Source organism: Glycine soja, chromosome 4 (genome assembly GCF_004193775.1).
Source record: "Glycine soja cultivar W05 chromosome 4, ASM419377v2, whole genome shotgun sequence".
Lineage (NCBI taxonomy): Eukaryota > Viridiplantae > Streptophyta > Magnoliopsida > Fabales > Fabaceae > Glycine > Glycine soja.
Window position 1 is genome coordinate 45475454 of NC_041005.1, and position 23347 is coordinate 45498800.

The 23347-nt window shown below is 33.2% G+C and overlaps 2 protein-coding genes and 1 long non-coding RNA gene across 6 annotated transcripts; 2 read left to right on the forward strand and 1 right to left on the reverse strand.

Moving 5' to 3' along the window:
• Window positions 1-10: 10 nt before the first annotated feature.
• Window positions 11-7172, forward strand: LOC114409874 (pachytene checkpoint protein 2 homolog). 2 transcript variants are annotated; one of them, XM_028373520.1, is made up of 15 exons: window positions 11-109; window positions 808-1110; window positions 1195-1258; window positions 1358-1470; window positions 1746-1813; window positions 2052-2155; window positions 2278-2382; window positions 3017-3106; window positions 3212-3287; window positions 5330-5399; window positions 5484-5554; window positions 5723-5813; window positions 6334-6461; window positions 6599-6727; window positions 6814-7172. In XM_028373520.1, the coding sequence occupies exons 2-15, from the start codon at window positions 1014-1016 to the stop codon at window positions 6952-6954; spliced, it is 1347 nt and encodes a 448-aa protein (XP_028229321.1). In that variant the 5' UTR covers window positions 11-109; window positions 808-1013; the 3' UTR covers window positions 6955-7172. The 2 variants fall into 2 exon arrangements, with proteins under 2 accessions (XP_028229321.1, XP_028229322.1); XM_028373521.1 differs by lacking the exons at window positions 11-109; window positions 6814-7172 and having other exon boundaries at window positions 752-1110; window positions 6550-6715.
• Window positions 7173-12500: 5328 nt separating this feature from the next.
• On the reverse strand, window positions 12501-14596 carry LOC114409875. Its single transcript, XR_003666232.1, has 2 exons — window positions 14133-14596; window positions 12501-12700 (listed from the first exon to the last, which is right to left on the reverse strand). It is a non-coding gene; the product is annotated as an uncharacterized LOC114409875 (long non-coding RNA).
• A 2939-nt stretch (window positions 14597-17535) lies between these two features.
• On the forward strand, window positions 17536-22145 carry LOC114409876 (protein DEHYDRATION-INDUCED 19 homolog 5-like). Of its 3 annotated transcripts, none has more exons than XM_028373524.1 (5): window positions 17536-17847; window positions 19266-19396; window positions 19798-19869; window positions 19998-20215; window positions 21823-22145. In XM_028373524.1, the coding sequence occupies exons 1-5, from the start codon at window positions 17763-17765 to the stop codon at window positions 21926-21928; spliced, it is 612 nt and encodes a 203-aa protein (XP_028229325.1). In that variant the 5' UTR covers window positions 17536-17762; the 3' UTR covers window positions 21929-22145. The 3 variants fall into 3 exon arrangements, with proteins under 3 accessions (XP_028229325.1, XP_028229326.1, XP_028229324.1); XM_028373525.1 differs by having other exon boundaries at window positions 17538-17847; window positions 19281-19396; XM_028373523.1 differs by lacking the exon at window positions 17536-17847 and adding an exon at window positions 17874-18833 and having other exon boundaries at window positions 19281-19396.
• Window positions 22146-23347: the final 1202 nt, after the last annotated feature.

Genomic DNA, 23347 nt, shown 5'->3' on the forward strand with positions numbered 1-23347 from the left:
GGAACAGGAACAGAATTTGATTTGTTCTGCTCCTCATTATCAATCACTTGAGACTCAAGGAGAGAACCTAGATCTCCATCAGAGGGAGGAGCAGGGACTGGCAATATAGGTAATGAACCTAACATGATGCAAATCCCTAAAACCCTTCAAACTTTTCTCTGTATTCATATAAAGTGAAATGAAAGAAACACCAAACTAACCTCTTGCCCCTGCAAAAGAGAAATCAGTGAAGGAAGAAGAGCATCGAGTCAATAAACTAGCGGCGCTACAAAGGGGGAAAGAAAGGAAGCGCAAGACCACCATAATAGTAAAAACTCTAAAGTAAATAGCAAGTTTTGTTAAAATTTATCTTAATCATTAATTTTAATCTAAAGTTATTATTTGTTTAAATTGAAATTTTGCGATTTTCTTTTTTAATAAATTGAGGGGACCCATTCCCCAGCTCTAGACAATCTAGCACTTATACTTACTATATCATTCAATCAATATGCAACATGAATTTTCTTCCTATTCTCAAAATCTTTTTTAACTTACATACATATTTAAAGAATTCCATAGAGTTTCTGTCACTAATAACTAAAAAGATTGGCTCATAAAAAAAACTAATAACTAAAAAGAATATATTTTTTAATTTTAAAAAATATTCATACATCTATATATATAATAATAATTTTAATATCAATGAGTCGAATTTACGAGTGAGCAAGTTTAAAAACTAAAATTTATAACCTAATCTTGTATGTTCTAGTTGGATTGAATTTGTTCCAAACAGTCACAAAATCTAACCCAAATCATGAATCATTTTAGGTCCAATAATTCACAAATAACCTGCATCAGTGACTGTGAAAGTGGAAAGTGGAAAGCCATTTGTGAAGTTGTTTCGAATGCAATAGTAACGTTGATATAGGGTTTTTCCCGCTCATTTTGAAAGAAAACCCTGGCTGGTTCCATTTCTCATCTTCTTCCCTCACTCCCACAAAACAAAAAATTAGTTGCGACTTGCGAGCAACAAAATGAGTGTTCCAATGGAGACGGAGCTCTCAACCGACCAAAACGGCGCTTCTTCCCAACACTCACTTTCCGTTCCCGAGGACAAAGTTCTTGTCCCTGGTACGCTCCCTCTCACTCTCTCTACCCTATAAATTCTCATTTCTCACCTTAATCTTTCTTAAATCACTCTAATGTTGCTTCTAGTCGAGGTAACCCTAAAACCTTCCAGCACAGCTAAAATCGACGACGTTCGTTCCGCCGTTGAGGGGTAACCCCTTTCTCTTAGCTAAATTGCATATTAAATGTGTGTGTGTGTGTTTTTTTTTTTTTTTACAAATTGTGATTTTCGCTATTCTCGATTTTTCAGGATGTTAGAAAAGAGGAGTTTGAGCTATAACGATGGACCCATTCCGGTGCCTCTTGATGACGCGTTTCTAGCAGATAACGTGCAAAGAATTTGTGTTTGTGGATGTGATACTGGTATGTGATTTGTTGGTTTAGGGTTTAGGAATGGCTAGAAATGAAACTACTGATTTGATTTCTTTTACTCTTTTTGTTTAAATCTAAAATTACATAATGACTTTGGTTTCTTAGCGAGTTGAATTGATTGTTTTAGCAATTTGCCTGAAAAGATAGCAGATTGGTGTTGAAAGCACTAGAATAAACAAAATTTGCCTCTTGATCTTTCGAAGCAATAAATTTCCTCAATATCTACTTTGCTTCTCTGATTCTAATGAAATGTATTTCTTTTGTAGATGAGGGGATGCACAATGATAATGTTCTTTTGTTCTGGCAAGTCAAGCCTGTTGTACATGTCTTTCAGGTGATACTGCTGACTTGATTTTATTGCCTTTGTATAAGTCTCAGTCTCTGTTTTCCTTTGTTGCCATATTCTTTTTTGACTGATATATTCATTGAATTTATGATCTTATGAGTATGAAAAAGATAGATTTAGCTCTTCTAAATTGAGGAGGGTGCACTTTAGAAACTAAAATACAGTTTTAACTATTCTTTGGAATGTGTAGCTCTGATGTTAATATTTCTTTGTCTGAATTTGTCAGCTTAGCGAGGAAGGGCCATGTGAGGATATAAGCTCTGATGGCCAATCTTCCAGCTTCAATGAATGGATTCTTCCTGCAAAAGAATTTGACGGCATGTGGGAAAGGTTTTTACTTTTCAGTAGTTTATGCTTTTCCTTGTCTTATTCTATACTGTTATTATTTTTCTAATGATTAACTATAAATTTCTAAATCATTTACCCTGCACTATCAACCACTGTGTTTGCAGCTTAATATACGAATCTGGTCTAAAGCAACGGTTATTACGATATGCAGCAAGTGCTTTGCTCTTTACTGAAAAAGGGGTTGATCCATTCCTTGTTTCATGGAACCGGTAGGAACTGGAAATATTTATTTAGTTATGGTCTTCAGTTCTGAAACTGTTTTACAATTGCATGCATGATCTCATATTCATGTTCATGATCTTGCCTGGAAGACAATAAGCGTAATGGTTCTTCATGATATACTAAGCAAACTTTGATTTCTGGACATCTGAAAAGCAACTTATTATAACTGATGATTGAGCTTGACATTTGTTTAGAGACTTGCTTTAAATTCCTTGAAGAGAAATAGTTTACAGTGCATGGAACTATAATAAACAAAAGTTTGTTGTCAAAATCTTTATTGAATTCTTTGCAAACCTTAGAAACTAACAAAAGAACGAAAGGAATGAAGGTGAACAAGAACATTCTGATGGTGGACCTATAGTCCTTGCTCTTTTTAGACTCTGACTCTGCTGAAAGTGAATAATTTAGAACTTAATGATATCATTTAGGCTATTTTCTATAAGGAAAAGTTAAACAAAAGCATGTTTCTTATCTTCTTTTTTTATCAGTTTTAATGCTGTTTAATTAAAATTGCTTGGAGAAGCAATAATGGGTAGTTGAACTATAAACTTAAGTGAGATGATTGAAGTCATTGAACTATGAACATACATTGATATTTTTGAAACTTTTAAATATTTGCAGCATAATTTTGTTACATGGACCACCTGGGACTGGAAAGACGTCGTTATGTAAAGCATTAGCTCAGAAATTATCAATTCGATTCAATTCGAGGTGCATTAATATATTATCAATACTTTTTAAATAGTCTACCAATATTTCCCAATGAAACCAAGTAAAGGGAACAATAATTAACTTGCCTGCTTTTGCCCTATTCAGATACCCACAGGCCCAGCTTGTTGAAGTGAATGCACATTCTTTGTTCAGTAAATGGTTCTCTGAAAGTGGCAAGCTGGTATGTATATATGCTTTTATGTTTCTGACTCTTTCTGTCTGTCATGGATTTGCTTACTGACTTCTCTATAATTCATATTTTATAAACTTAATTGCATATTGACTTCAATAATGCTTTCATTGGTGACTTTGGTAATCAAGTTTTGTTGCTAGTTCCTGCCATGTAATATCTTGAGGCCTAGAATTCCCTTTATTTTTTGTTGCTTCCATGAAGTTGATATCAAGTTAGATCAAAAGATTGGTTGACTCTAGCTAGGAACAACCACTATTTGGTAGCATACTAGCATAGAATTGCGCTCTGGAGATGTGAAATTCTTTCTTTATTCCTAAGGATAGGGGGAAAGAACCAAGTCTTTTCGAGTTGGGGAAGTTTTCAAGATCTTTTCCTATATCACTGGAAAAAAAATATTCGTATGCTATTATACCTTAACATGATGGATAAGGATTTTCTGCTTGATACATTTGCTAGAGCAGAGTAATCATATCTAGGAAGTAAACTTAATTATAAACATCTTTTCTCATCTTTCACCTGGACTTAGTAGTATTGTTTGTGTGATGATGAGTAATATTTCTGACTTACCTTGGGAGGGTATTTAGTGAAAATAGGTTCATTTTAGGATCACCTTCTCAGGGCAAAGTAGAGTTCTTACAGTGCACAAGGAAAAGAAAAGAAAAAGCAGAGTTGCAAACTAGTGCTAGTATTTGTAGCAAAAACAAAAAGACTTGTGACCATCATCTTTGTTGTTTTGTTGCTTTGGAAAATTGGAATTGTAGTATATTATTAGTCAGGTTTTGAAAGCCAGTCTGGACTGTGGAGTATTGACTGTGGACTTCTTAGACATAGGGTTTGCAAAATGAAAGCAAGCAGAAGACTGCTTGCTTTGTTAGAAGATGATGCTGGATGTGGATGGTTTCTTTTGGTGCAGGAATCTGGGTAGTAGATATGGATACAAAAATTTAACAAATTGGGGTACAGATATGATTAAAAATAAAAATATAAACCAATAAATAATTGGAGCAGAATATAAGATAAATTATACAATGTCCATAATTTTAATGCTAGTTTTTATAATTATAGAATACTAAGTGAATCAAATATGTTAGGATTGACATAGGTGAAGTAGCGGTTGGTGGCTTGTACTTAATATCTGTTCATTGTGATGCATAACCTAGAGTAACCAAATGTATACAACAATTTTTTTTTTTTTTTTGATCAGCCAAAAATATAATATATTCATTAATGAGTACCAGAGGTACTATAACAGTACATACTTTTTAAAAATGCAATTCGTAGCTGACTCACTAGCAGACCTAGTGATTACACAAACTGATAAATACTACAATCAGGTAATAAAACAGAACTGTATCCTATTTCCCTGTGTTCATGTCCGAAGAAAACCATCTTTAAGATTTGAAGACCACTGATTGAAATGAGATGTGAAATTCTTTTCTAAGTTTCTGAGCCATGTCCATAGTAGAAACACTGCGTCGTCCATTCCCTGTATACAACAATGAATTTGCAAAACAAAAACAAGTATACCCAATGCCTATTGCCTATCCATACTGGATAAGTAGTGGTGCCACAACCATTTAGGAATAGCCATGTTGTGGTGGAAAAGTCTCCATTTTTAAAACATGGAGAAGCTAGGCAATTAGTTGGTCTTTAACTGAGCTGAATGATGTTGTGTAATCCTTGTAGTTGACCTCGCTTAGTGAGATAAGGCTTTGTTGTTGTTTGTAGAGAACCTGGGCAACTATGTTGCAATTTTAAGCCACTTAGATTGTATAATTTCCTTTTAGTTTGAAACTAATCCTATGTTAGAGTTATTAACTGAATAAGTTCTTTCCCTTGGCTATAATTGAAGAGTCCCATAATTATTATTGAGTATCATTTAACTATATTAAATACCAATATAGGAATTTATGGAATTTTGAATCATGGAGATTAATAAGCCAACTAAAATGATGCTTTATACTTACTATAAATAAACTGTTTTTGTATGGTTAATGAATGCATAATTGTGTTTCTTTGTTTTCTACTAGGTAGCGAAACTTTTCCAAAAGATTCAAGAAATGGTAGAGGAAGAAAGCAATCTAGTATTTGTATTGATTGGTAAGGCATAACATGATAAAATTCAACTTATTGCTGATGTATTATTCTCATAGGTTGCTTGAGTATGTGCTTATGATCCTGCAGATGAAGTCGAAAGCCTTGCCGCTGCTAGAAAAGCTGCTTTATCTGGTTCTGAACCTTCTGATTCTATTCGGGTAAAATCCTTCCCATCCTATCTGCAGGAATAAACTCCCTCACTATTTTCTGAAAGTGTTTTAGATTGTTACAACACCACAAATGTATTTCAGAGGTATTGGCCATTTGGCCTTTATTTTTGGGTGCTTGTGTTTTAATACAAGTTCAATCTGAATATGGGACTTTAGGTTGTCAATGCATTACTAACTCAGATGGACAAGTTAAAATCATCGCCAAATGTGATAATTCTAACCACGTCCAACATAACTGCGGCTATTGGTAAGCCTTAATTTCTCATTTATTCAGTTTTGTGGCTTCCTTTTTAAGTTGTGGCCTGCCCTCTCCCATAAATTTCAAGTCAGATCTGTTTAGCTTATAATATGTCAGTCTACTTTATAAGCGAAGATCTGTAGATGTAGCTTTACAATATGAGGAGGTAGTGAATTTCTTTATTTATCATGATTTGTGTTTCATGGTGGAAATTGGTAGCCAGTACCATGTTTAATTTTTTTCTTCACTAAGCACCTTTTTTGGGCATCAAAGTCAAGTTGCAATTAAATAAAGCACGGACTTTTTGTTACCAGCATAATCACAAATGATACTATGTCCTGATCTGAAATTGGCATCACCCCAATATAAAACAGATCACAACAAAAGCGTTTTTCCACTAGGTGGGAACATCACTCCCCTCAAATTTCTTGCTAAATAGTTTATTCAGTATCCATTTCCTCTATAAATTTCATTTGAAACATATGATTTAAAATGTGCAGATCATATAGATTTTTCAATTTTATTGCAGATATTGCTTTTGTTGATCGAGCTGATATCAAAGCATATGTTGGTCCCCCAACTCTTCAAGCTCGGTATGAAATATTAAGGTCCTGCTTACAGGAAATGATGCGTACAGGGATATTGACTAGTTTACAGGTGCAGAGAGTTCTCAATCTTTACAAATGATGCATGAATATTCTAATCTTGATTTTGATTAAGACATTAAAAAAGAATCTTTATTCAGATTCAGATATTTTGGCTTGATAGTCTTATGGCTAATCATACTTGGTTAGGATTGTAAGAACACCATGCTTCCTCATTACGCTAGTGCGAAAGATAGGTTGAACACTCTAGATTTTCATGAGGACGCTACATTCATGCAACTGTGCAAACAACTACTTGAAACTGCAGAGGCATGTGAGGTAGGAAAAAATATTTCTTGTGGATCTTGAACCTCAATCTTTTGGTTGACCTTTAATCTTAACTGTTGTGTTTGATCTGTTTACAGGGAATGAGTGGAAGGTCGTTGAGAAAGCTTCCATTTTTGGCACATGCTGCGCTTGCAAATCCTTTTGAATGCAACCCTATTAAGTTCTTATGTACAATGGTAGAAACAGCAAAGAGGGAGCGTTCTGAGCTTCCTGACTAAAGTAACTAAAATTTCAATTGAAAATGTGTAAATCAAAAGTGTAACGATTGCGTCTACTGCATTTTAGTGCGATAAGTGTTGATAATGATGCAGCAGCAATGTTTATTAATTATAAGCATTTATCAGAGCTTAGTTACCTAGTAGCAGAGATGAGTTAGGATTGAATTAGTTGTGTGATTTAGATTGTTTGAGGTTAATTATATGCTCAATTTTCATTATCACTTATTTACCAAGAAAAAAAAAAGTAAATTAGGGAGCTTTGTGGGGTACAATAGTACAAAGAACGTGTTATCATAAATTACAAACAGGAATGTTAATGACACTAATACAATTGCAGTTCACTCTTTTATTGATTATAAAATCAAGACTGAAATTAATTAAATAATGAGTGAGACCCGTAAAATTGTGGTTTTTAATAAATTTAGTCAATAATAGAATTTTTAAGAGTATTAAAATTGTGATTCGGGACCATTTCCCAGCTAATCTGTGATACGTAGTTACTTTTTTCAGTTGACCAAAAAAATGCCAATATAGTTTAGCTTAGTATCTTTTTAGTTTGGGTAAAATTTTCAGTTTTCGGTTAAACTCAATTATACGCAGTATTTTTAAGCATTAAGTAGGACTTTTATTGTCATTTCCTAATGCTTAGGCCTAAAGTTGAAATCGGCACACTCTCCTTTCGCGTCTCACTTGGAGCAACAATAGAGACTACTTAAAAATGCAAGTTCCTAAATTTCCCATTATACTTTCCTATAATTCATTTTTTTCTTTTATCTCTTCCCTACTGAAACACTTATTTCATCTCATTCATCTATCTTCTCTTTTTATTTCTTTCTTAGTTGTAAGAAAAATTATACCAAAAAAATATCGTATAAATAGATTTTTTTTTAATACAAATATCCAATAAATGATTGAGTACTCAAACTTCTCTGGTCTACTTGTGTTCCTGATCCCCTGCTTATGAACCAAGGACTACCTGTATAGGATTCGTGTTGAACAAACCGTCAAACCAAATAGTGTATGAACGTTAGGCTGACTTGGCTTCTCGTGTGCTACCCAAAATAGCAAGTGGAAGCACACCTTGTATGGTTGGGGACGCCATGGCTACTATTGGGTTAATGTTAATTTGTAGTCTTCCGGAATGAAAATTGCCTTTCACGCTAAGTTTTGATATGATAGCCATTTCCCGTGAAAAGGACACGGACGTGGCAAGCTAGATAGTAACCCTAGTTTTACAAAAATTAATTAATGTAAGCTAAATATTAAATACAATGCAAACCTTCTTTTTTCTAACTATATAAGAGAGAGTAAGGGGATTTAAAATCTAAGCTTTGATTACTAGAGAAGAATATAGATCCTTGATATTGACCACTGAATAGATCAATGAGTATGAATAGATCCAAACTGTTTTTTAAAACTTTTTTTCAATTCAAAGACAACCACCTCAATAAGTATTTGACAATTTGGTAATGAAAGTTTTACATATCCCCTACAAAGAGAAATAATTGGCAAGGGGATTTAAAATCTAATCTTTACAAGAGAAGTTTATAGATCGATCCTTAGTAGCTCAACTTACCATATTGGATACATATAGTACAGTGCAATTTTTCACTTGCTAATATATAGCTACCAATACCTAGCCTCGTAAAGAATCAGATAAAGTTCATACCGGCCACAAGGAAGTAGCACACCCTTCCTTTTGAATCTTGAATAATAAATATGTCATCATATGGATCCCGAGTCTGAGTAGATAAATTCTAATGATCGGATCAGATGCGAAGTATTCATTATGGCACATGAAGAGATCCATATGTTATTGATCGAGTTTATATGCATGCTTTCACTTCTCCTTCACACTATTTTCGTTTTCATTCTTAATTCAAAAAGAACATTCTTTAGTTTGATGCATCAAGTTAAATTAATTTGCCCGCGGATACCTGTATAAATAAATTGGGCCACTTACGTTGTAAAGACTTCACTAAAGCACATATGGTTGGCGCAAATCATTCTTCAATATTCTTAAAATACAATTTATCTAACTGCAAGATTGTACTTAAAAAAATGTTCTCGTTATTAATTATTGACTTCATCCATGTGCAGTACTTCCTTTTTCTCAATCGTTTATGTTTTTTTACAACTCCACAAGAATGCTATCACTGACATGTGCAGAGACATCATTCTCCCCCACAAAGTATTCACTATTCACCAATTCCATATACACACAGCAGGTTGGTGAAGATCACTATGTGCAAAAATCTCTTTAAAAAGTTTTCAGACAAGCCCCACATGCTGCAGGAAGCACTTATAAGCAAAGGGTTTGAAAAAAATTAAAAATTTATAATACTTTTCTAGACACTACCGACCAAAAGAAAAAGGAAAGAAAAGCCAAAACTTGAACCACCATAGACAAAGACCCGTTCGGGGAGGGGTGCAGGCTTTGACACAACTTGTTAACTTTGCCAACAAAAAGAATGCTTCAATCTTCAACACCCTTCACTGTCTATAACCCCTTTCTCTGCTTTCCCTTTTTCTCCCTCTTGTGGAAACGTGCCCGCACTGTACATTAAAGAGAAAAACGTTTGCATGCGGGAATATATAACATAGGCTCTCTCTACAACACTATGCGTGCATCACAATGTTTCAGTACACCTGCCTCATAGAGTTGCTTTTCTGAAACTACATATATATACTAACATGATCTGTAGTGTCTTCTTATTTATTTACGTACAGGACAAAATATATTTTTGTTCCTTCTACTTTGATCAAATTTGGTTTTAGGCTTCATAATTTCAAGTTGAACCTTATACTTTAAAAAAATAGGTGAATTTAATCTTTATTTGATCCTTTAAGTGACATTTCACCGGAACTAAATTTACTTATTTTTTAAAGTATAAAAAACAAATTAATCAATTTGAAAATACAAAACTAAATTAAAATTTGAGAAAAATAGAGAAATTAAAATCATATTTTTCTCCTTATTTATATGTTCACACAAATCAAAATGTCTCCATGTTCTATTTGTTTCTACCACATGGGTCTTTCCCTTGTCGTCTCTCTCTTCCTCCTTTTTGTTAACCATTTTGTTTTGCTAAAGTTCAATGATGTCTTCTATATACTCTCTCAACATCTTCCATGTCTTCTTCACCTTCACCTCCGTGACAATTCACGCACTCATCTTTCTCTTGAGCAAGATAGCATAAAGTGGCACTGCATGCCTTGTTCAACATGGGAAGAGTCTGCAGCAGAGGTTTCCTTAATCTAGAGATCTCTTTTAGCTAACAGCAACCATGAAATGGAAGGCCTAAACTCCATCCATGGGGAATTATGCACTCCTGGTCCGAATGGTTTTTACTTCTTAGTATATTGGTTTCCTTTTTTCTTCCCACTTTTTTTTTCATGGTGTTTTGAAGAATGTGCAACCATGCATACAACTATATGCAGCTAGTGCGCTATAGCTTGGTGACATGCATGTTGTGAAGTTCATTCAGATTTTTTGTGTACCTTTACTGTTAGGCTATAGCTTAACTTGCAGATGAGTGAATAGCTAGATTACTAGTTCTGAATAATGGTTTGTGTTGAGTTGAAGTGTTACCATACCTTGATTAAGGTTAAGGTATGAGAATAGTGTAAAAGCGTCGCTTGCTACTGATTTTTGTTTAATAACATTTCTATATTTGTTGTAGCTTCTTCTTTTTCTTGCTATTGATCTTTTTGTGCGTTTCAATTATTCCATAATGTGATAAATATTTTGATGAGTTTTATGACTACAGCCATTAATTAATACTTGACACCGTTTGCTCATACCACCAAATGAAGTGACGTGGTTATGATTAATTATACTTTTCTTGTATGGCTATATATGGCTAGTTGTTTTATATCCATGACTGATAATAAAAATGAGTATAGCTCCTTTACAAGCTATGTAGATCGCACATTTTGTGAATACAAATTAATAAAATCTTCAGGGTATGCAGTGCAATTAAGAAATTAAATGAAAACTTCAATTTACATTTGAGATATAGTGTTTACAGACTTCAGATTATTAGGAGAATATGGCTTCAACTAAGAGAGCTAACCTTACCTATTATGCATGGGAAGTGAGTCAGTCAGAACTTCCTCTTTCGTTGTGTCTAGGGTAAGATACAGCAGAAATATGTTTACAGTTTTCACTCCATCTTGTGAGAAAAAAAGAAAATCTAAACTCAACGAAACAAATTAAGTTAAGGGTACTATGTACGAGCTAAGCTTGAGCAAAGATACCACAATAAGTTGCAGTAATGTGTGAATTGTGAAAGCAGTACTTTGAGATTTGACATAGAAGTTAGGGACAATGCCAGATTCCTAGCTGATTCATTAATTTGCCTTTTTTTCTAGCCTTCTAGCTAGGTATGAATCCCAATAGACATCATGATCGACCTGTGTTGACTCTTGCGTTCTAATCAACCTACCATACACTTGATTTGAATAAATTTCAACTAAAACTAGCTTTTAGTGTTGATCGGTGGACAATCAAATAGTATATAATGAGTTAAAGGAACATTCACTTTCCTTTTGCTTTTCTTTAATCATGAAGTGTTTTGGTCGACTATGGTTATGTGTGCCGAATGTGCCTACTGAATCCTGGGCAGGCTCCACATACGAGATGCATACCCTATACTCAAACCATGATAAAGCTCATTTTTAACAGCGTAATCATTTGTGTCTTTGGTTTTTGTTTTTTTATGCTTTTCTATTACCTTAATCATAACTAGAAACTATAAAGTGTCAATTTGGGCACGGCGTTCAAAATAAATGGGAAATCTGTTCCTATATTTGGGGCACCATTTTCATGCTTTATTTATATACTAATGTATGTATCGAATGTTAATTGGTAAAAGAAAAAAATTACATAAAAATGATTTTTTATGTAAAACTTACTCATTTCATTTTACATAAATTCTTCATTGATATATAATTGCTTTTTTTTCAAATAGTATTTTGATTCTATAATTGATGCAGACATGCAAGGCACTTGTTAAAATTCTTATTTTCGTATTATGACATGTCCTGGGCATTAATGAAAATAGAATAGAGTTTTGCATTTCCTTCACTGTGCTTGGTCGATCTATACTAAATTACATATGATCTGTTGCCACTTTGATTAAAAGTTTTCAGCTTAGATTTTTTCTGTGTATCGGAACATATACATGCCATAATCAAATGAACTGTCTAATCTATTATTTTAGCTTTAAATGTGTTGCTTTAGGTTTTGCTAATTATTGATTATTTATGCAATTGATACAAGTTGATGCCGATAAAGAATTGTTCTTTAGCTATAATTGGCCGGAGAAATGTTAGATGGTATATGTAAAATTCATAACAAACCCACTTATTAGTAGTTTGCCTAAGTTTAAAGAAGACAATGATATGAGAAATATATTTTTCATCTTATGGGAATTTTGTTAGAAAGGACGGATTGAGTTATATGTAATATTTGATTGATCTCCAGAAAAAATCTTTATCCTAACACGTGAATCAAGTTCCACAGAAGAGATCCTTGTCTTTGATGAGTGAAACAAAGGTGATAACTAGCTTTAATGAAGATATATAAGCCATGACAACCCATACAAATTACCTAGAAGCAATGTATTTGTGATACAACTCCTCCAGCCAGGTTAAACGTACCTTGAGTCCTACTAACGATCATAACATCTGCCTCTTGCTTTGTCGTAATGCTAACCTCAATCATCAAGAAAACTCTATTCACCTGTTTGCCGATGGTCGCGATCGAGGTGGGCGATTAGGGTGCATGTTATATGAAAATATAATAGACTAGATGCATAATCAAAGGTGATGGTCATCTTTTTAACTGACAAGTGAAAGAAGGATGTCTCCTAATGCCACCTCTCAAGAAAGACATTCATTACTTAATTATTTATTTTTTCCTCTACTAAAAACTAACTTACAATTATACTTACCTTCATTTAAAAATTTACAAAAACATAAATGCAAAATATATATTTTACTAAGTTCATTAATTTTTATAATGAAGATTCTGCTTCTTTCCTCATTATCTTATATAAACAAGTGACGTCACAAATGCCAACATCCACAATCAAACTCAAAATCCTTCACCCACTTATACATTTTATGCTTAATAATGTTTTCAGTCCTTTAAATTTTAGTCTCTCAAATTTTTAAAATGTTATTTTTAGTCCCTCCACATAATTAAAAACTTACTCTAATTAGTCACTCAATTCCACTCTAGGGACTAAAAATGATTTTTTATAAATTTTAATTGGACAACTAAAACAAAAAATATCTTAAATTTAAGTGATTAGAAATATATTTAAGCTTACATTTATTTACCTTCTTATTTTCACCCTTCGATTACACCATGCCTTGGTGCATAGTATAGTCATATATCAATCTTTTGCATTGTCTATTATTGGCCCAACATTTTTCCTACCATCTTGTTAACGTCAACTCTAGTTCAGAAAAAGACGAACAATTAAAAACTATCTAAAAATTTGGCCCAACTGAAAATCTACCCACATCCATCCAAATTGGGAAAAAACTGCATCTACATTAAAAAAAATCATCTCCAAGTGTTAAATATGTCATATCCCAATTTTACTAATTACTGTTAGAGATGACAATGGACCATGACCCATTGGATCCGACTCACCTCATAAATGGGTCAACTCAACTCGATTCATTTAAAGTTGATTTCAGAAAAGAAAAAAAAAATGATCCGATCTAACTCATCACGGATTGTGGATTAAATAGGTTGACCCATCAAACCACCTAAAATAAAATAAAAAATATTTATTTTTCTAAAAAGCAAATTCAACAAAAAAATATCAATTTTGTTGTGTTATACAAAATCATGATTATATTATGTTAGACAAATTATTACACAAAAAAATCACGATTCAAATGTGAAGAGAGGAAAAAGAAAAAGGGAGAGGAGAATAAACAAATGAAAAAAGGGAAAGGAAGGATAAAGTATTTTGGGTGGGTGGGAAAGGGTAGTTTGGTAACTATATTTGACTGATAGGGGCCAATAGCAATTTGGTAGGGATTAATAGTACTCCTCTTTTTTAAATATGAGAAGCTTGGCCTATGTTGCTACTTATGTGGTACAACCGGGCACATGAAAGAATGTCAATGCTTACTATGGTAGAAAAGCTGCTTACTGTGGTGATCCTCGTGCTGTAACAAGAATGTCAATGCAAGGTGGTAGTTCAAGTTGGCTACGTGAAGACGGAGCAAGCATGAAGCCATGTCGGACGTCGACCAAGGAACACAATGACGGTTTCAGAACAGGAATTAATTCCATCATTAATCCAATTAATGATGGCTCAATCATTGTGGACGTACAAAAACGGATGGAATTGATGACTTCTGTTTTTAAAAACCATTAAATTCTCTTTCCGCAATTAAAGGATCCTCCTCTCCACCAATACAGAGCCGGCAATTAATCCCACCAATCATTCAAAAGCTGATTGCATGGAAACCGACATAATTGTGAGTGACAAAAAACATAAAACTGTTTATGCTAATTTGCAAGAAATTAATGCAAATTTGAATGAAGGAACCGATGCCTCTTCTACTCCAATGAAAGTGAAAGAGTAGATCTCTATTGGTGAATCTTTTTTAAAGGCGGATCCTAACAAGCAGGCTTATCAAGAACCATGAGTATCCTCATGAGGAGGACGGACACTAACATACAAAGTCTTATCCCGAGAAACATAAGATTATTACAAAAGAAGATAACATGGAATCTAAAAGCAAGATAATGCTGCGTAGACTTAAGATAAAGTTGATATGTAAAGCAGACACATGGCACACGATGAGAATGATAGAATTACGACCATCCTTATCCTGAAAGTTACTCTTTTTATTGCACACCTTTATACAAGATTCCTTTAGCAATCCACTAATCTGATCTAATGATGATGACAAGTTGTAATGTTGCACTTTTGACCGGGTGAGACTTTTATACACTAGGTGACGATAAGGATATCACTTTTTGTGTAACAATTCCTTCATCAATTGAGCATTGTAGTCTTCCAAGTCTTGTTCTAAAGCAGAATTGTCATCAACTAAATCTTTTACTTTTTGAAACTCAGGATCTGGAACATAAATCTCTGTGTGAATTTGATTATCCTTAGCATTATGAAGTATCATTCTATCAGTAGGTTCCGATAGCTTTCTTCTAAGGGATGTGCATGAATAATTGTTAATCTCACAAAGATGACTCGCTAACTAGTTCCAATAGCTTTCTTCTAAGGGATATGCTTCAAAATTTCCCCATATTTGAGCTTCGTTTCTAAACCAAAGTTGTCCTTGTTCCATAAAATAAGAACGGTGAATAATCACAATAGAAATCAAATTTCTTATGTGATCTTTTGAGATTCATCTGTCTTTCAATGTCTAAAATTTGTTTCAGCTTCATATGCCACCAAGCTAAAGAAGAAAATCATTCTAACATTGTCCATAAAAAATATTCATTTTTATATGGATCTGTCAAGATGTGGTATGTCATCAGAGGCTTTAGGGTAATAGGGATAGAGTATTGAACTGTATTACACCAAATAGCTCATATGACATCCTATGAATGCTGAATTCCTTTTGGTGGGAACAGTTTAAATAGCAATATTGGAAGAGGTATAAATTAGTTTAGTCGAGACAAATTTTGCATGCATAAGAAGGTTGGAGGTATGAAATTATGCCATTTTTACAACTTTAAGTTGGCTATGCTAGGAAAGCAAGGTCAAAATCTTTTGACCGACCATGATGTTATAGTTAATAGAGTTTTTGAAATCCAAATATTTTTCACAAGGGAACTTTTTGAGGGCCCAGTTGGATCATATCCCAAGTTTAATTTGTCGTAACACTCATGCTTTTCGAGTTGTCGTCAATGAAGAAGGCTCGAGATGGCAGTTGGGAGTTGCTAATAAAATAATTGTCTGAAATAATCATTGGTTGAGAGATAAAAACCATTTTTTAATTTCAAATTTTGTTTAAAGTTTGGAGCAGTTACTTGTTAGTGATCTAATTGATAAGGCAAAGGATACTACACTTCTTACTCTAAAATGGATTGATCTTATGAAATCACAAAATGTGATTATTGAATTAGATTGCAAATAATTAGTTGATGTTTTATCTCATTCCAGTCTAAATTACATTGAGTTTGGTTCTATTGTGACAATTTGCAGAACTTAGTATCTAGCAAAACATCATGGTTTATTTTATCATGAGACAAGCTAATCAAGTTGCTTTTGCAAGAACGTGAGATTTCACGTTGTCAACAAATTTTAAAGTATTTACTATCTTGTATTAATTTTATTATTATGAATGAAATGACACAAGTCTTTTTTGGTAAAAAAAAATACTGTAATTTTTGCATGAGAGTAAAAAATTATAATAAATGCTACTACCAAATTACTTGAGATAAAAAAAAATCAAACGCCAATTGTTTAATTTTAAACTTAATCCCAATTAAAACCAAAAGTTAAGTTTACATATGCTTTAAGCTTTATAAATTCCTTTTTTAAAAAGAAGATTTATAAATTCAATACTATTATGATCTAAGTAAACGTACTCGGGGTTGAATGGTTGATAAACAATTAGAGGAGAGGGGGTTAATTAAATAAACTTAATCAAAATATAAAAAAAAAATACTTAACATCATGGTCAGGGAATTAAGGAGGCGTCCAATAGGAGGAGGGAAATATTTTTATGGGAATCATGAATCTAATGAATGATGTTTCTTGAAAATGAACAAAATATATTTAATAAAAAATAACATCATATCTTACTATAGTAAAAGAAAAATACAAATAAAATTTTTATTTTTTCTATGAATTTTTTTCGTAAAAATATCTTTCCTCATTAATGTTATTTTTTCAATGCATATCAAAACATGTGAAACTAATAATATGTTTAACAAATGTTTTCAGTTAGTTTCTAATTTCTTTTACAAGCTAAAAAAACTTTTAATTTTTCGATAAATAATTTTTTTTAAGTAACTTTTAGTGTTTTTTAAAACATTATTTGAAGTATTACTTTTTAAACGCTAACTTTTAACTTTTAATTTTTTATATTTTATTTTATTATTATGATTAATATATTTATCAAATTTTTTAGTTATCTTTTTTTGAATAAATTACAATTTTATTATTTTTATATTATTTTATATTTTTCAATTACTTTGACCACTAATTTTATTAAATATTTATAATTTAATAAGTTAATTTTTTAATTTTTTTTTCATTTTTAACTAGTTTTTCCGTTAATTTTGTTAAACATAACTTATATATTTCTCGACCTATGATTCAAAAAAAAAACTAACTTCTATCAAAGCCTGCTAAGAGTTATAAGATTATATGATTGATTTAGTAATTCAAGAAAAAAGAAAAAAAATCATGAGTTTGAACCACACAAAAAATTAACCATTAGCATTGCTTGATTATTGTATTGGGCTCTCTATATTATCGTAATTCATTGCACGGAAAAGCTTAATGTAAACGTGGTTTAATCTGGTAATATATTTTTTTCGCGGAGAATAAGGGGTGAAAGTGGCACGTGTGAGTGATGAAATAGTCAATCTTCTAGTGTGTCAGAATGAGACTTGAGAGTGTCAGAAGGAAAAGAAATGAGTAAGCAAAAAAACACAACCACACCAATCGGAGCAGATGAAGTTATGAGTGATGATGATATTGACGGGAAAACATGTCCTGTCTTATGTTTCTTTCCCTTTGGGTTGAGAATTCCTTGTTGATCACTCACTCACACCCATCTGTTTCTTTCTTCCCAACATCATGGACTTGGACTTCAGGAGGGCTTCAACCATTCATTCCACCAATCATCACTTCTCTTCTCTCCAACCTTCTCGCCTTCACTCTGGTACTCTCTCTGTACTCATTTTCACTTTTGCATTTCTCTGTGTGTGTGTTTTGTTTCCCCCATTTTATTTATTTCCCTTGAGCTATGGTTTTTCTGTTGATCTTTCCTTTCGATGTGAAAACGAATTCCTATAGGCTTGCCTTTTCCCTGGTGGGTACATGTGCGGGAAAAAAGAGAAAGAAAGCATTTGGGTTGCATTGCAATTGCATTGGACTTTTTGGTGAACTGAATAAAAGCCCATATCCCCTTTTGCTATATGATTGACTTCTTGGGTTGGCTTAGTGACAAAGTTTAATGTCAGAGTTCTGTTTTTTTTTTTTTTTTTTAAATTTGGTCATGAGTGCCGCTACTTGAAAGCATGGAGTGTTTCTCTTAATGTCAGAAACGGTTAAGTTTTGAAAATATTTATTGTTTTGAATTCGCCATTGAATTTGTTTCAAGTGGACATCATTTGCATGTAACCGTTTTGATCAGGGTCTGTGCAATTCACGGTTGATGCAAGGGACAGCCAAGATATAGTCTGGCTTTAATGGTGATCAATTTTTTTTCTTCTTAATTTAATCAGTAAATGTAATGATTTCAAGGTTCTCTGTTTATGGCAAGTTGGACTTAATTAGGATAATAAAACAAACTACCCTGGAGGGTTCTACTAAGCTTCCATAATAGGCTTCTCTGACCATACAAGCTCCTTCAATCTGTGATATCATTTTGTATATATAACAAGACTTCTTAAGCCTTCAAAGCAATAGGGAAAAAAGGTTAGAAAGTTGAGTGAAATTGGAGAGTGATGACGAAGGAGTGCAATTCGCCAAAGGAACAGCAGCCTCAAGTTCTTGCCATAAGGAAGAACCTGGAGAAGCTGAAGCTAGAATTGCACAACATCAACCGAGGAATTCAGTCCTATATACTGAGGCAGAGAGTGAATGGAACTTGGGGAGCTCCAAGATATGTTATTGGGGAGGAAGACGATACTGAGTCTAATGGAGGTGAAATTGAAAAAAAATAATTTTAAATTGTGTTTATGTGAAATTTTTTTCTTAGTTGGGGTATATCAAAAGTAATATGTGATCCTATGGCTTCACCTTTTTTGCCTGAGTTTTGGATGTGCCCTGGAAGTTTCTAGTGTGTTTAGATGGAGAAGGGAAAAGGAGGTAGGGATGGGGGGTGGATTGGATTATCATGTAACCCTCCTTTTTTTTCTTTTTTCAAACAAAAAGTTACCCAATTTAAGAGAAACTTAGATGATTTTAAACAAAAAAAATGGAGGAGAATAAAAGCTTTTATTTCTTAACTTCCAATTTTTTCTATTGCTCTTTTTCTTTTGAGCTGTACCTTTTATGGCATTCAAAATGGAACTCTTGTGCCAGAAATAGCTTACTGATGTTGATTCAATTTAAACCACACTGAGAATTATTCACTGCTCAATTATACAGATGATGATGATGATGCTCGATCTCTTCTTCAATGTCCTTCCTGTGATTTTGAGATTGATTTTTCGTCAGCCCATACCCATTTGGAAGAGATGCACTGCTATGACCCAAAAAATCTGGTATGATGGCTCTGAATTTTAAAATTTTATGTTTGGCAGATGTTATTGATAACGACCTAACATGTTTTACACTTTTGTTATACTTTGTTTCCTTTTCCTACTTTCCTTGATTAATTTGGTAGACTGTCCAGTGACTTTATTATGGTTTATAAACTCTAGTTCCTAGCTTAAGTGCAGTTGTAGACACTCAACAGAAATTTTATGTATCTGCTTGATATGGTGAACTGTTCTGATCTGAGAGGGAAAAAAAACAGAAAAAAGATTCGGACAAAATTATCTGGCAATCATTTTAATTAATTGCTAAGAAAGAATGAAATAATGTTTCTGACCATTTCACTCAGGTAATTAAGTTATAATTGAAATTTGGAATCAGACTGAATGCTTCAATGTTCCTGTATCAGCTATGTCCTGTGTGTGATGAAACATTAGGGGAGGAAGCAATCTGGGTTGCACAGAATTCAAGTGCACAAAAGGTACGTATGTTGCTTATCTTGAAAACTTTGTTTTTAAATGTAGCCTAGCTCACTTTTGGTTTTAAGAGAGATTATTTCTTGCCCTACTCAATTCAATATGTTAATATAATGATCTATACTTTCTATAGAGAGCTTGGAAGTCTGACAAATCTAGCATTAGCATCTCGTCAGGTGATTCAGTAGTAGTGCTTGAAAAGAAACTTCCTGCCAGGGGAAGCAAACATGAACCAGTGCCTGATCCAGTTTTGTCACCGTTTGTCGGCAATGTGTCTGTTCCAAACTCCAGTGGCATCCATCCTGGTGAAGGTTCCTCCAGGAATGCCACGTACATTTCCAATGCAAAAGGGTATGATCCTTCTTTCCATCTGTATCTCACTTTTTGGTATTGGTGGTACGTTTGTATAAAGTGAAAAAGAGCAAACATGAGAAACTGATAGTTCAAAGTGTAAAGCGTTAAAAGAATGTAGTTCAAAATCAACGGTTTTTCCCTATGTAGTCATTGCTAATCTCCTGTTCTAGGAAATGCTATAAATGTAGAAATATATTTCACTAGTATCAACTAAATTCAAAAGTGCAGGAGTATGTCTAAATTTAATATTATTGTAACTCATTCATTGTTCTATACATAAAATGTAGTAATAATAATGCTTCTTATGATATGGGTAATTGTATAGCTGATGGTGATACATTATATAGTTCCAAAGTATTGTATTTTATAGTACATTTCTAAATTATCTGTGTGCTGTGGATTTACAAGATATATCACTCGGAGTTTATTCATTAGTTAGTTAACAATAATCTGCATTCTATTCATGATGTGACATTACATATATGAAACAAGACAAACTATATTCTGCTTTGGAATTTTTACTTTATTCTTTCTATGTGAAGGTTACTGAAAGAATAGGGAGGTGTGTGAAACAAGATAATGTGCAGGATTTTTTAGTGTTGTCAGACTTAGAAATGGCTCAGATAAAAAAAAGACTTGAAAATGACAGGAGAGAGGGGAGGGGAGATTTTTTTTTTTATTCAGATTCATCTGCTCGAATTCCTATAAATGATTCTGTAGAGTATATTCATGAAGCTACCAAAATGACTTAGGCATTCGCCTGCTAGTTCCATCTCACTGTTAATATTAAATGTCCTTTCTGATACTTTTTCTGGTTTCACTTGAAGTTGAATACTGCAGACAGTAGATAGCTTGTTTTGCTCTGAAACAAGTTTAGCTAGTCCTAATTAGTAATTGTACCAAAAGGACGTTGATTTCACTTTTCTGAAAAGATAATGATCTTTTGTACCTCAAGTTTTAGTTCTAGTTTTCAAGTATTTGGAAATGATTTACAATTGTTTTTAGTGTAATGCATTTGCTGAGATACAATTCAGATTGTTTTTTGAAGCTCTTGCTCCAAATCTAGCTTTGCATTAACCTACTATAATGGTGATTATTAAATTGGCAATTTATAGGACAACATAAAGAGGTTTACTCAGTAATTTTAGCATTTCTTCCTATCTTACTGAATATGAAAGCTTTCGTTCCGAATCTTGTATTTGGAGTTGTATGATGATACCCTTTTAGCCTGAATTACCTTACTGTCAATGTGATGTGACGCCCTCATTAATATCTCCTGTCATTTGTTTGACAAGCATGTTCTCCTAAGAACCGAATCTATCTTACTCATCTTATTGAATTTGGTTAGTTAATATTTGTGACGAGTCACAATATTTGAAATATTAAATATCATTTTTCCTCTAATACATTCCCAAAATTTATTAATTAAAAATATTTGTTGCATTGATTGTGAGGAGTTTTACAATGTAGGTCCTGCATTTGATACTGCATAAACTTAGTAGCAATGGCTGTATACTGTCTTCAAAGTAGGATAGAAATAAGGTGTATGCAAAATTCTCTACTCAAACCCAATGCTGAAACGTTGCTGGTGGTTTTGTTTGCAGCTCTGGGACAGATGCACCCCAGGATTCAGGTGATGAGCAGGATATTGAAGAGAGAAGGCTGAGGGCATCTTTTGTTCAGGAGTTGTTATCGTCAGCTTTAATCTAGGAAATATGCAACTTAGAATTTATAGACACAGTCATGCATTCGGATAGCCTTGGTGCTCGTTAAAAAAAACAGCGTTTTATTTTTGCTCATGAGTTTAGAATAGCTAAACTAAGCATTGGATAATCATAAAATTGGATGGTTGCCTCGTTTTGCAGGCTTGCATCATTGAACTTTTGAACCTATTTATAGTATATTTTACATCTATTATTATATATAATTTATGTTTTGCATTACTTTATTATTGTAATGCTCCTAATTGTCGACGTTTCGATTGTTCATATCCTATGACATTTCACTCAACTTTTCCTTGGTCAGAATCCTTCATAGGTAATCTTTTTCGAGACCTCGACAATCTGTTTTGGTTGCTTTTAGGATCAATGATTGTCCCCACAAACCAACACGAAAATTTCAGTGTGTTTTGTCCTCACTATCTCATTTCCTCCAGAAGATCACTCATCCTATAATAGTTCCAAATCAAACATGTTTAACTATAAAATTCTTAAGTGATAGTCTACTAAAAATTAGATGCATCTTGTTGGTATATGTAATATCAATTAGTTATTTTAAGTCATCTTTAATTGTATAGTTCTACACATGCATAATCTCTGGATCCTTTTCATTTTAGTGTGATTCGCTCATGGTGTTACATGTTCACCAGCTTCCATTTGATTCGTCTTCAAACCACACCGTATTGGGAGAGAGGTATGCTCTAATACCATTTGTAATGCCCCTTATTGTCGGCGTCTCAATGATTTACACTCTACGACATTTCAAATGGTGACACTTCACTTAATTTTCCATTAGTCAGAATCCTCTGTTACTAGCCCTTTTTGAGACCTCGACAATTTGCTTCAGATGTTTTTAGGATCAATGATTGTCCTCACAAATCAACACTAGACTTTTTAACGTGTTTTATTCTCACTCACATGTTTTGCAAAAAACTTCCTAGAAAGTCACTCATCTCACAATTGTTTAAAGTCAAGGACGCTTAATTGTGGAGTTCTTAAATGATAGGCCACCGAAAAGTATGTGCATCTTATTAGAATAAGTAGTACTAATTAATTCCCTTAAGACATCATCAATTATATAATCACACACTTGCATAGCCTCTTGATTCCTTTCATTTATGTGTGATTTGTCTTGGGTGTTACAATTATCATGTCAAGAATGAACTAGGATTCACATATTTTGCTTGCAATGTTTTTAATAATCCAATTGAAGGTTAAATCGTCAAGACCTCTAGATATAGGCTTGCTTTATTCAGTAGGTTAATCTGATGGTGAACTGATCAATATTATTTGGTGTTTCAACCAGGGTGTTGTGCGAACCAATTTAGAGTTTAACCAAGTGTACTGGCGAATCTTGTGTGTGGAAATGGTGAGCAACTAATGTTCTTTGAGAGAGTACTCATTCCTGCTC